The sequence below is a fragment of the Podarcis erhardii genome, assembly GCF_964252035.2.
Source record: "Podarcis erhardii genome assembly, chromosome: 5".
NCBI lineage: Eukaryota > Metazoa > Chordata > Lepidosauria > Squamata > Lacertidae > Podarcis > Podarcis erhardii.
Window position 1 is genome coordinate 39,155,810 of NC_138509.1, and position 14,101 is coordinate 39,169,910.

Genomic DNA, 14,101 nt, shown 5'->3' on the forward strand with positions numbered 1-14,101 from the left:
GATAATCAGGGGCTGCTAACTGCTGACGGGCAACTTCAAAGCTCCTGCTCTACATTCCTATGGTTTCTCATCCTTAAATCAAACTTGGACTGGACACCTCTCAATTAGAGAAGACCTTTAAATTGAGGAATGTCAGCAGATATCTCTTAAAAATACAGTGGTACCTCGGGTTAAGTACTTAATTTGTTCCGGAGGTCCATTCTTAACCTGAAACTTTTCTTAACCTGAAGCACCACTTTAGCTAATGGGGCCTCCTGCTGCCGCCGCGCCGCCAGAACACGATTTCTGTTCTCATCCTGAAGCAAAGTTCTTAACCCGAGGTACTATTTCTGGGTTAGTGGAGTCTGTAACCTGAAGCGTATGTAACCCGAGGTACCACTGTAGACTATTGTCTTCTGTAAGGTAGGACATACAAGCACTCTAGTCCCAAAGGAAGAATCCAATTTCATCTTGCACGAGGAGATATGGTTGATATCCATGCCTGGGAAATATCTGCATGGGGTTCTTCCATATTCATTGTACTTTTTCCATGAGATAATTTCTCCTAGTACTAAAATGTTCTAATGTACCTCCTCATGACAACCCAAGTCAGCTGCTTCTTACCTGTTTGTTTTGCTTCTGTCAAATTGTTCAACTCTCACTTGCATAGTGGGTACTGACAAGGGCTGCTTTATGAAGACCCAGGAGGCATTTAAGTAAGGCCTCGTTTGCTCTTTGCTACTGTACAGCCTTTTCATAGATATTTCCAGCTGTTCTGCTGTCTGCAGATGACATAAGAAATACCTTTTGCTCACTTTGTGAGCTTTCAAATGAAAGGGAAGCTCTCTGTTTCTATTATAACATACATATTCCTCTGAGGAAAGATTTTCCTGTATTATTTTAAATGAAACAGGACAAAAACAGGTCTGAAGTTGAGGAATGAATCCTGGATATGATAGAGCAGGGGTTCTCAAGCTTTCGGCTCCCATGGGTGCCAATAGAGGTGTCTGGGGGAACTTGTGTGCCCATAAGTGCCACACTGACAGCCCCTGTTATCCATTTAACACAGTATTTCACATGCCTATATATTGACCTGTTCTTCAATTTTGGGCTGTGTGTTCATTGCTTTAGAAATTGCTTAGCCATTTCCTCAGCACAAGATGGGAGCTTGCTTGTGCTTTTGGTATTTAATAATAATAATAATAATATTTTATTATTTGTACCCCGCCCATCTGGCGGGTTTCCCCAGCCACTCTGGGCGGCTTCCATAAAAACCAGAAATACACTAAAATATCACAGATTAAAAACTTCCCTGAACAGGGCTGCCTTAAGATGTCTTCTGAATGTCAGGTAGTTATTTATCGCTTTGACATCTGATGGGAGGGCGTTCCACAGGGCGGGTGCCACTACCGAGAATAAGAAATGGAAATTCTGCAGTAAACACTATGAAAGGCCTTCTGCTTGCTTGCTTGCATGTATGTGGCTGGCGCATGCCAAAGCCAATCTGCCTTGGCCTTTGTGAATTAAGCCTTGATTTCTAAGGCCACACAGAGAAAGCGTTATGTTATGCCTAATGCAAAGAACTTCTGAATTAGCTGTGGCCAAGGTATCTGTAAACCCTTGGATGGCATTATGCATAAGTTTAATTGTAAGCAGTGCATTTGATTGTGATGACACTTGGGATTGTTGAATATTTATGCTGTGACTCTGCACCTATTTATACCTCCAGAAACGTAAGCGTGTGCAGCTCAGTGCAGAACTGCCGCCTTAATGTTCAACAGGAGTGCTTCTGCCTGCCACTGTTGATTGCTCGGCAAGAAAAACAACAGCAACAGCAGTGGCTTCCAGCTCTCACTAATGTAATCACTGTTATGGGCTATGGAGTCTGGTTAGAATTCTGTTTACAGGCCATTTTCACTTCGGAAATTTATCTAACTGTATAGCGCCAATGACATGATTCTAGGAAGTAACAAGGTAAGTACTTCCTTTTATGTTGCTATACAACAAAACACCAACAACACAATTTTTTTGGGGGGTGGGGGATAATACAACTGGAAGTTCTAATGCTACAATGGCAGCATTAAATATATGAGTGGAAAAATACATACAAAATAACAATAGTGAGTTGCTTAGAAGTGTTTCATTTAGATAGCCCAATTCAACACATACAAGAGCATTTATCTGTGTGTATGTATGTAATCACAGGATTCATCTCATCATATTACGCTCAAGTGCCTCTATGAAAGCTAATGCCATATGTCTTGTTCAGTAGAGCCATTTTGCCTACAGAAGAGTCATGAACAATCGAGCCTTTAAAGGCCATTTTCATTTAAAACTAGTCATAATTTCATCTTTAGCTCACTTCTGATCTGACACAGTAAACCTGTCAAGCGATGGAACTTTAAGCTAAAATACCACAACGTATTAATGGCATTGTAAAATACCCTTTATTCTGTTCTGTACACAGAAAACTGATTTCATTACAGATACACGATAAATTAATCTTGTCTGCCTTTTAATGATAATTAAATCTTATTGATCTGTCAGCCTCCCCTGAGTGATCCCCCGAGAGAAAAAGCAAGCAAAAGATAAAGATAATTTTTTCCACACAGTATGCAAAGTAGTGTAATTGTACATCACATCTGAACAAGGCAGTTTTCTGATTTTATGTCCTAGAGGAGAATATAGAGGACATAAATATTGGTAACCGGCAATGGATATCTGAATTTTTAGAAGAGGGGACACTGAAAAATAAATATCTAAGCATGGCTGAAAATGCAGAAGGACGTCGAGGATAAAGCCTACGTAGATAAAGAAGCAGAAAACAATAATTGCATCATCCTTTCCATGGGAATTATTCTATTCCAGTAGTTATGAACAGTGGCGTAGCGTGGGTTGTCAGCACCCGGGGCAAGGCAAGTAATTTGCACCCCCTAACCTGTGGATTTTAGCACTTGAGTGCGAGCGTGCCCCCCCAGATGTTGCGCCCGGTGCGGCCTGCACCCCCTGCACCCCCCACGCTACGCCACTGGTTATGAAATAGCTTCAAATAATAGAGGGCTTTTATTTCTCTTCCATGGGGAAAAGTTGTCTCAAACAGAAAAATCTATAACACAGAGAAACTGTATATAAATCTTTATGTCATGGAGGAGAAGACAGCTTGAAGGGTACCTAGAAGCAAACATCTGAGTAATGGGAATATGGTACTTGAGTCTAGAAATGTAGCGACAGCGTGGGGAGAGGTGGAGAGGAATAAATCACCTTGGACATTTGCAACTGAGGTCAGATCCTGTGTCTGATGAGGCAAGAGGCTAGCCCATAAAAATCCACGCAACAATAAACTAGTCAGTTTTCACATGTGGCAGCGCTCAGTTCTCTCTTTTTTTGCCACTACATCCTAACATGGCTACTCTTCTGGAATACACACCTGTTCAACTCTTTGATGGGGTATTTTTTTTTTAAAGATTGTACAATGTATTGAAGTAACTGTAGGGGGATAGATGTTAAAGACAATACTATTAAAACAACACATCTTGTTTTAAAGGACTTTTCTGCTACTACTTGATAAAATCATATAATTACAGGTGGAAATAACATTTGAGCATGGCAAACATCTAATAAAACATAAAGCAGCCCTATAGATTTCAGGTTGGGTCCAATGGTGGTGAAAGCATGGTACCTGATTTCCACTGACTGTCCCTGCTAGCTGCAGGCCTCTGTGCCATACCCCACACTTTTCCAGAGGGCCCCACAGACCCTAGGACCAGATCTCCAGGAGAACAGAAACTTAAGTGTTAGGGGAAACTGGCAAAAGACTTGTGCTCCACCTTTTGCCAGCACAGCCACATCAGATATCATCCTCGGTCATTACAGAAACATCTTTCCATTTTTAGTATACTGATTTACTTGGGGAAATCCCATGGGCTCTCTGTCCCCCACTGGAAGGGAGGCAACGCTCAGTGAATAAACATTATCATCCCAAAAACATTTCCCATCTATCAAACTTCATAAAATGGGATGGAGTGAGGAGGCCTGGGATGAGGTATTTAGTTGGGGTAACATTCTTGGTGCTGACTCCTCTGTGGTTTAATGAATCTTTCCAAGTAGTTATGGATGCAGTCCGTTCCTATCACAAAAGAGCACACGGCTGTTGTACCTAGCTCAGCAAGGAATGCTTTTTCTATATCCTACAGTGGATGGAATGGTAGTCCATCGCCACAAAAGAGATGGAAGTTGGGGGCAGGAAAAACATGTTACTGTTTCATGGGGAAGAAATGTATGTGTGATTATGATAAATTTATTTTATTGACTTGGGGGGAAAGTAAGGGGGACAAAGCTTGGGGTCAGTGCTTGAGAAACTGTAATAAGGACTGAAACCTCTGAACGACTTTCTGGAAAAGTACTTTAAAAAGAGTCTTACATATATCCTTTACATCCTTTCCTCAGTGGGACTTACTGAGGAGACATGCACAGGACTGTACTCTTAATTAAATTTCTGGAAGCATGCTAAATCATGGCAGCGATTTCAAAACAATGGCTCAAAAGTTTCTGTGGAAGTAAGGCAGCGATTTTGTTTTACCAGCAGAGAGAAAGCTTTGCCAACATTTTATGTCGATTTACAAGTTCTGGATTTTCAAGGCTTCAAATCCAGAACAGACTGCCATGATTCTAAAGGAGAAATGTCAAAAAGACAAATGTTGTTGTTGTTTAGTCGTTTAGTCGTGTCCGACTCTTCGTGACCCCATGGACCAGAGAACGCCAGGCACCTCTGTCCTCCACTGCCTCCCGCAGTTTGGTCAAACTCATGCTGGTAACCTCGAAAACACTATCCAACCATCTCGTCCTCTGCCGTCCCCTTTTCCTTGTGCCCTCCATCTTTCCCAACATCAGGGTCTTCTCCAGGGAGTCTTCTCTTCTCATGAGGTGGCCAAAGTACTGGAGCCTCAGCTTCACAATCTGTCCTTCCAGTGAACACTCAGGGTTGATTTCCTTCAGTATGGAGAGGTTTGATCTTCTTGCAGTCCATGGGACTCTCAAGAGTCTCCTCCAGCACCATAATTCAAAAGCATCAATTCTTCGGCGATCAGCCTTCTTTATGGTCCAGCTCTCACTTCCATACATCACTACTGGGAAAACCATAGCTTTAACTATACGAACCTTTGTTAGCAAGGTGATGTCTCTACTTCTCAAGATGCTGTCTAGGCCTGTCATTGCCCTTCTCCCAAGAAGCAGGCGTCTTTTAATTTTGTGGCTGCTGTCACCATCTGCAGTGATCATTGAGCCCAAGAAAGTAAAATCTCTCACTACCTCCATTTCTTCCCCTTCTATTTGCCAGGAGGTGATGGGACCAGTGGCCATGATCTTCGTTTTTTTGATGTTGAGCTTCAGACCATATTTGCGCTCTCCTCTTTCACCCTCATTAAAAGGTTCTTTAATTCCTCCTCACTTTCTGCCATCAAGGTTGTGTCATCTGCATATCTGAGGTTGTTGATATTTCTTCCGGCAATCTTAATTCCGGCTAGGGATTCATCCAGCCCAGCCTTTCGCATGATGAATTCTGCATATAAGTTAAATAAGCAGGGAGACAAAATACAGCCTTGTCGTACTCCTTTCCCAATTTTGAACCAATCAGTTGTTCCATATCCAGTTCTAACTGTAGCTTCTTGTCCCACATAGAGATTTCTCAGGAGACAGATGAGGTGATCTGGCACTCCCATTTCTTTAAGAACTTGCCATAGTTTGCCGTGTTCGACACAGTCAAAGGCTTTTGCATAGTCAATGAAGCAGAAGTAGATGTCTTTCTGGAACTCTCTAGCTTTCTCCATAATCCAGCGCATGTTAGCAATTTGGTCTCTGGTTCCTCTGCCTCTTCTAAATCCAGCTTGCACTTCTGGGAGTTCTCGGTCCACATACTGCTTGAGCCTTCCTTGTAGAATTTTAAGCATAACCTTGCTAGCATGTGAAATGAGTGCAATTGTGCGGTAGTTGGAGCATTCTTTGGCACTGCCCTTCTTTGGGATTGGGATGTAGACTGATCTTCTCCAATCTTCTGGCCACTGCTGAGTTTTCCAAACTTGCTGGCATATTGAGTGTAGCACCTTAACAGCATCATCTTTTAAAATTTTAAATAGTTCAGCTGGAATACCATCACTTCCACTGGCCTTGTTATTTGCAGTGCTTTCTAAGGCCCATTTGACTTCACTTTCCAGGATGTCTGGCTCAAGGTCAGCAACCCCACTACCTGGGGTGTACGAGACATCCATATCTTTCTGGTATAATTCCTCAGAATTAGATACAGGTTGATCACTGTATTAGATAATTAGATACAATTATCTAGAATTAGATACAAATGGTTGATCACTGTTTTAAACAATGGGTATCTGAAATCAGGCTTCTCATGTAACAGTGGGCAGATTCAGTCTAAAGAAATGTCAAACATTCAGTTTCAACCACAGATAAGACTTTTCTATAGAAACTTCACTTCTCTCACTAAGCTGAAAATGCATGCTTAGTCTAAGGTATCGCCATAATCACCCCAATGAGGTCAACTTTGTCTAAAAAGAGAGTAGATCAATCTCTAGAAGCATACTTGATCTATCTAGACACAAGATTTACAAGCCTATAGCTCCTAATCTACATAGTAATGATTTTTTGCATGAGGTTAATGTAATCTGGCACAAGGGATCCATAACATTACCTAATGAATTGGCATTTGATGTCCGTGGCTTGACTTATATGGACACAGAAGTATAAGGGATGCAGCTCATCTATACTTCTATACTGTACAGAGCACCATTTCAGATTTTGGGATAGGAACAGGAATCTTAGAGAAGTTTAAAGACACATTTTCAGATAGAATCAAGATTTAATTGCAAAAAGCAGTGTGTATTCTAAGGTCATTTGTGGTGGTTACATTTTTTATGCCTCATAATAACTAGAAGCATGTTAGCAATACAGGTCAAACAGTTACACTTGTAAAAACTTTTTTTTAAAGGCAAAAGGACCTGATATTTGGCATACCCAGTACATAGGCTCATTTAATTGTTAATATATTGAGTGTCCAGATTTCAGGGGTGACTAACTCTCTGTCTGGGGGCCTGATGTGACTCTCCATGCATTTTTTTTTCTGGCCCCCAAGCTCTCGTCAAAATTAAGGAGTGGCAGCATTTATTTGTTTTAAAGCAGACCTAATGCTGGAATGGGAAGAGAAATACTAACTTGTCCCATTATTCTTATTCTTATTCTTATTTCACTACTACTCCCTGTATCTTCTCATTGTCTCACATATTCATTTTTTCCTTCAATTTGTTTTATGCCTTCCCCAAAATAGTAATTAATACACATCTGCATATCTGAAAAGTGTTTATATTTGTAACCCCACTTTGTAACTTGCCTCCAAATCTCTTTAGTGCATGTCTTCATCCTTTCTGTTTCCTTGCGTGACTGTCATCACACGAGGACAGGTGGAGACATACATACTGGGAAGCCCTGCTGCCTCCTGTGCATCACTTCCCATTCTTTACAGTTGTATGTGAACAGTCCTCCGAAGTTCTGGAGTAAGGAACCTCCTGCGTTTATGGAGGTTCCCTTTGGGGATGAGAAAGGGGTGCACCAGAGGGGGGAATGGCTTGCCAATGCACAATTGCACCAACTAAGGGCTTAGCCACACTTCCTCTTGTCCCACTCCTTTTCTCTGGGGGAAACCGCTCTTTAGAGCCCAATCAGACCCAGTGGCAATTCAAGTTTTCCCCATTTGTTCTGATTTATCACTAAACAACGTGTTTTCCCTTGGAAAGGAGTCTGCTCAAACCCAGATTTAGAAAGTGCAGGTCAAGCAGAAAACCATTTGGATCCATGCTTCCGAGGCATGTGGATGAGCCCTAGCAGAATGAATGAAGAGGGTTTTTGTATGGCTCTGATTCTAAACATATATTTCTGGGCAGAAATCTAATGCTTCTTTTTATTATTCTAAACTTAGTATATAAAATCTTGATTTTTATAGATCTGGGAATTATGTTAAATATTATACGATCCTGTTGCTCCCAAACAACTTAGGGAGCACAATTAATAGGATTTAATTCTTATCATTGCCTTTCCAGTTGGTTCCACTCCTAAAGACAATCACCTCTTATTCTGCAATGCTCTTAGCATCTGCCACAAGGACCCTGGCAGCCTACCAACAGGGAACAATTTCCTACAATCACATGTGATTCACTGTGCCAAATCCATCCCTGCCAAGCACTTCTTCCTCTTGAAATGTGTGTCGGGTACTCAGGCCCAAGGGCAGATGAGACAAGCAATTTGAGGCAGGGGCCCGTAGTGTCTGCCGGTGTAGAGTAAGGACCAAGAACCCTACCACAGTCAGAAACATCTCTAACTGTCGGAAGTCAGCAGATGTCAGATAGCTTTATAACAGTCAGTGGCAGCAGAATGATACTCTGGTGCCACCTAATTTCCTAGACTAGGAGGATTATGGGCTGTGATACAAATCTCTTGGATGGAATTGCCTTCAGTTTCCTCCCTTAATCAGCAGCCAAGTTGTACTGGGAACTAATGCTGGATCTGCTGAATTTCTGGCTTGACCCCATCACACTTGACAATATTTCTGTAATCTTTCCACCCTCTTCCACCTGAGACCATTATTTTTTGGTTACATTTTCCAGAAAGTATGCAAACCTTTAGATACAACTGTTAAGAAAAAGAATGTAAATATTGGGAAATATTGAATGAAACGCAAAAAAAATGGATATATTATGCTGATATATTCCTTTCTATCTTGACTGCACCAATACTTTAAACAATTGAGCAACATCAAAACCTTTCCACTTGCTTGAACAGAGAAGGGGACAGCCTATAGAGACACCTGGATATTTGCTTCACAACAAACAACTCTAACACAAAACGAAACTGTAATAATTAATCTGACCATAGTGTCATTGCTCTAACAGTTTAACAAAGAGATGGGCTAATTTAGGCCTACGCTTTATGCTGTTACACAGCAGGATTTACATTATCCTTGCAGCTATGCAAACAACGTTCACAATCGCTATTGCCTTACTAACACACTTTGTCTTACTGCAGCTAAGCCTCAGCACAATAATACTCCATTAAGGTTTGGTGGGGTTTTTTTTTATGTTTCCATGTAATTTAGAACTCCACAATGGTTTTTCTTTTTAAAAAAGGAACACCAAAATTAAACTATATATCCCAGGGAACAACAAACCATAGGCAATGCTCACATCATTTCAATGGAGTTTGCAGTAGGTAGCTTTCCTGGTGGATTATTTTTTCAACACACTCACATACTATGTATTTGCAGAATTATCTCACTTAAGGGTGCTTCCAGATGGGTTTTAACTGACGGATTGGTGCTTCTCATGCATGCAAGATTTTGCAACATCCACATGACATCACTGGCATCAAAACGCCAACCTGAATTTCCCCCACCTCCGCCATTAATCCAGATTTACTTTTTCCAGGGAAAATCCAGTAAGGGGAAAAAATTCTTAAAACCCCCAACATCTGTTGCCAAAGATCCATTTTTGATACCTCAATGACCTGTTTGTAAAGTACACTCCTGTCTGGAAACAACCTAAACTATTCCACAACACTGTGAGGTAGATTAGGCCAAAAGAGAATGACAGGCTGAAGGCCATGCAGTGATTAGTATTAAAACGAAGATATATCTAGATCAATTCCAATATTCCACCCACAACAGGAGTTCATATTTATTTGGCATGTCTATATTACTTTCTTGCTGGTATTAGAGAACATGTAACTGTTACTTGGGCTAAAGAAAAACCATCAATTATCACAATAAGAGATGCCACTGATAACAGACATCCTTCGCCGAGTATCTAGGTATTCTTCACCCATGTTCATGTCAAATCTCTAACTTGAATAACCCAAGATGTCCTATTGCAGATGAACAATTTCAAATGACATAGTGGTTGTTAGAGATTTTCACTGATAATTTTAGAAGCTCCAAGAAATCATTCTCAATATGACGATGAAAATTGGCTTGTTTTCAGAGGTATGGAGGAGGCATATTGCTTCTACATACATTGCTTCTACATACACATACTTCAAGAGCAGGACTGAGTGAACAAAATTATATGCTGTTTTTGACATACTAAGAGTTTTAAGTGAAAACATGGTATATAATGAAATTTCAATCTTGTAAGCAATCTCAGTCGTTATGTTAAGACCCACTAAAGGCAACAGAATGCATAATACTGCACACATCAGATTACATGAACTTAGAGTTAAAATGTATGAAGTCATCTAAAAATATATCCATGGTATTTGTAAAGAAGACCAGAAAAACCAGAGTTTCTCCCATTCCCATTCAAAGTTTTTAAGTTCACCACTTAGAACTGACTCAGTTCTAGGTAAGCCCACATGGGTGTGGTACCTGCAGCAACAACAGGTGCTTTTGGGGAAAAGAATCTTGGGAACCAGGGCAGAATTATCGAATGAACAGCTAAGTGTTTGAATATAACTATTTGCCAAAAATAAAATAAAAAAGTGATATGTTAATTGAGAGCATTTGATCTTCAGATGGATTCTGAAGTATTCTGTAGTGGCTGAAAAGAAACGGATCACATAACACTGAAGGCATTCCATTTAATAAAATAGACAATAACATTTGAATTTAAGGACTCCTTGTCACAGCCTTGAGCCATGATTGGTTGACATCTGCGCTTCATCTGACAGCAGCAGATTGGTATTCTCTACACACGTCCTCCCAATTCCTGTCGTCTGTGTTTGCTGCCCTTTACACATTACACACACAGTGCATTATTTACTCAACTATAAACCTTTCAGTAACGTTCACAGGCAGCACCTTCTCTATGAAAGTATGCACCAAAATTAAGGCTAGATTCAATAGCATGGTGTGCAGACATGAGGACTGCCTCTTACAAAATGTCAAGTGGGTCTGAATAACCCTTCTGAACGCTGTAGGAAATATTCCCTAATGTGGTTTTCTCCAGCTGCATCTGTCACTGTTTCATGTTTATTTCTTTGTTTGATGCGATATTTTATTTAGTGTGCCTTTCGTATCAGTCATGGTAACTTTCGGGTTAAGGTAATTCTTAAATAACTGCATTGTGAACTCAAGTGTGACTGAGGACAACCCTCAGCAGCCTTGTGTGCTAGCACTGCACAGAAATATTTCTTTTCTTTACAAACAGCCATTTAGTAAAAAGAATGCTGTCATCAGCACACAGACGTGAATTTCAAGAGCAGCCAGCCAGGGCTACAGCATCCCTGTTTAGAGAAGCAGGCAATCTATTCTTTCCCATTTATTAAGTGATTCAATATTGCAGCATGCCAGCAACTAATTAGTATGATCAACATAATGCTGGACATTAACAAGGGTAGTCATCTCCTTTGGAGATGTAAAGGGCCTAGGATATATATATATATATATATATATATATATATATATATATATGCAGTCAGCCCATTTATTTGTTTATTCCCCCACCGCCAATAGTGTCTTGATGGAACTTTGATTTTTTTCAGTATTCCATTAAAAGTCATTTGCGGCAAGGCCTGTAATTAGGCAATATGGCTTTGCTCTTTTCACTCGTAGTTAACTTACTTTCTTCAAAACAATCTTATATTCAACTGAATGCAAAAAATAATTAATCTGGTACCACGTAAGAAGACAGACAGACATAGGCATACACATTTGCGAAGTAATATACTCACCATTAGCACTGCAAAGTTACCAAAGTGAGTACTATGAAGGGTAGTGATGTTGCCTGTAGAGCTGATTATGTAGCACCCTTCTCCCCACCAGCCTCCATGTCCATCTAGAAGGTCAAAATCCCAAAAGACTGCAATGGGGTTTATACCCTGTGTAAAGTGCTTCAATGCTATAGTAAGAGGACTGGTAAGGTTTCCGATACTGCACCCATCTGCAAAAGGAACAAACTGAATTAGAGCAATGTAGTGGAAAATGCTTTATTGCTACATGCTCCAGACAGAGGTTCTTAAAATTTTGAACACACACACACCAGAAAAACCAATAGCAAAAATTCCCCCCCCCCCAATCGATCCCCATAAAAGAGGTTCTGGTCATCTATAAAAAGTTTGGAATAGTTAATATTACCTATAACTGCCATTTAAGTCCATTGTTTTTCAGATGATATGGTAATGGTTCGTAAAACTAGATTTACTACAGAAATACCATGAATTAAAATGAAGTTGGACCATTGCTTCAAGTAAAAAAAGGGGGGGTACTCCTCTTTTTTTAAATTATTTTTTTTTGCTACGGTTAACAGTTAAGGCATTTTTTTTAGTACAAAGCTGAAATCAAAACCTCTTAAAATGTGAAAAGAAATGGGAACACAGTTCAGGATCAAATAAAAGGTTAGAACTGCATGGGTTGAATATTTCATCTAAGGAAAATATTTAACCTATTATTTTCACCTTTAAAATCACCTGTTTTAGATTTATGCTATCAAAAACTACACTGATGACTATGACTATGTAAGCAACAGGACTCTCTCTCTCTCTCTCTCTCTCTCTCTCTCTCTCTCTCTCTCTCCACTGTCCCACAGATTATTAATCTTAAATTGTTAATCTCCAGGATTTGCATTTCAATAGTCATGGTCAAGATTAAAAAGCAACATCCCTCCCTCCCACCCTTCATGCCATCTTTACTTTACTTATAAACTTCCATAAGCAACATAAATAATAGTTCTAAGAAAGGAGAATAATGTGTTTACAGCTACAGTGCTTCGGCAATGTGCAAGTTTATTTGAATAAAGCCTGACAGGTAGGAATAAACCCACATACTTGCGTTAAAGCACAGGCAATTCTCCCATCAGCAGACCTGCGTACTTCACTGCACCATTCTTCTATATACTCTAATGTATAGCCTAGCTCTCAGATTAAAGAAGCAGCACATCACACTTACCTATTTTAATAAAGACAACTGGCGTGCCAACGTTCCTGTGCTTCCCATAATCTGCAAGGTTAGATGAGTTTGCAGTGCTCGGGAAGAGTTTTCCATTCCGAAAGGCAATAAACTGTAGCTTGCAAGTGGAGTTATCAACAGATTGCAAGGCTGAAGACGAAGAGAGGACAGACCGTGGCAAATGAGCTGAAGCTACAGCCACGGCATCCTGTACAATGAGAGGAAAAAAGAAAATTTAAAATGCAAATCACAACAGGGCTGCTTTCATTATGTTTTAAACTCCTGTACGAGAAATGTACGCTGCCTCTCTTCTTTTCCAACATACTAGAAGCAACCAAAGGAGCAGGAGCTGTAACCATGGGAATAGGATTGGTACAGTGCATATTAAAACAGAAAACGTTTTGATTGAATGTGCGAGTCTGTATGGTCAAGCTCCCTGCTGCAGAGGTGAGAATGGTTCTTACCATGCCTGCTAGAGGGTCCATCAACACTGCAGATCTGATTTAAAGAGACAACCTCTACCAGGTTTTCTCCTTCACTTAAAACAGAATCAGACAACTTACATTAAAACATTTCTCTCTGAAAGGGTAATTAAAGGGGACTGAAATGTGTTTTATTAATACAAAGAATTGCATCAGAGGGTGACTTTAAACACTGAAGTATACAATGCAGTCGGTTTCTTATTCCTTACTCAGACTATGATTTCATCCTTAAAGAAAATCACTCATCTCACTGTTGCAGGAAATGTGGAAATACACACACACACACACACACACACAAAAAAAACAAAAAACACTAATGTGCTTGAAGGAGGAGGCAGGGAATATATTGAGGCTGTCAGACCACGAGAATGGGACAGAGTTGTGACTGTTTACATGTTTTTAGGTTACTGAAACAAAATGTACATACATTTGCCATTACATTACTGAGCTGGTTCTGCTTCTACTTAACTCCTCTTTCCCTTATACAACTGGTGACCTTGTCATCATTAAGCCCAGAGGCATGAATGGGGAGGGGGAGGGGGTGCAAAACAAAAGGAGGGGAGAGACAAAATAAGGGGCTGCCCTCTGATTTACAAACTCCTGTATTTTGTTCTTCTCTCTCTTTCTCTTTCTCTCTCTCTCTTTTTATAAAAACACAGCAGCATGAAGGCTGAGTAATTTTCATCTCCCCAGAAGCAAGATACATGTT

The 14,101-nt window shown here is 40.2% G+C and overlaps 1 protein-coding gene across 2 annotated transcripts in view; it reads right to left on the bottom strand.

The window, feature by feature from the left end:
• ADGRA1 (adhesion G protein-coupled receptor A1) overlaps positions 1-14,101 on the bottom strand; it is a 314,546-nt gene that overhangs the window by 64,016 nt on the left and 236,429 nt on the right. The window contains exons 1-3 of one of the 2 annotated variants that reach the window (XM_081863154.1): positions 13,375-13,410; positions 12,911-13,118; positions 11,698-11,906 (exon numbers count right to left, since the gene is read on the bottom strand). In XM_081863154.1, coding sequence (XP_081719280.1) covers positions 11,698-11,906; positions 12,911-13,118; positions 13,375-13,395 — 438 coding nt within the window. In that variant the 5' untranslated portion in view covers positions 13,396-13,410. Of the gene's footprint in view, positions 1-11,697; positions 11,907-12,910; positions 13,119-13,374; positions 13,411-14,101 lie in introns of those variants that run through there. The other variant, XM_081863153.1, reaches the window with a different exon arrangement.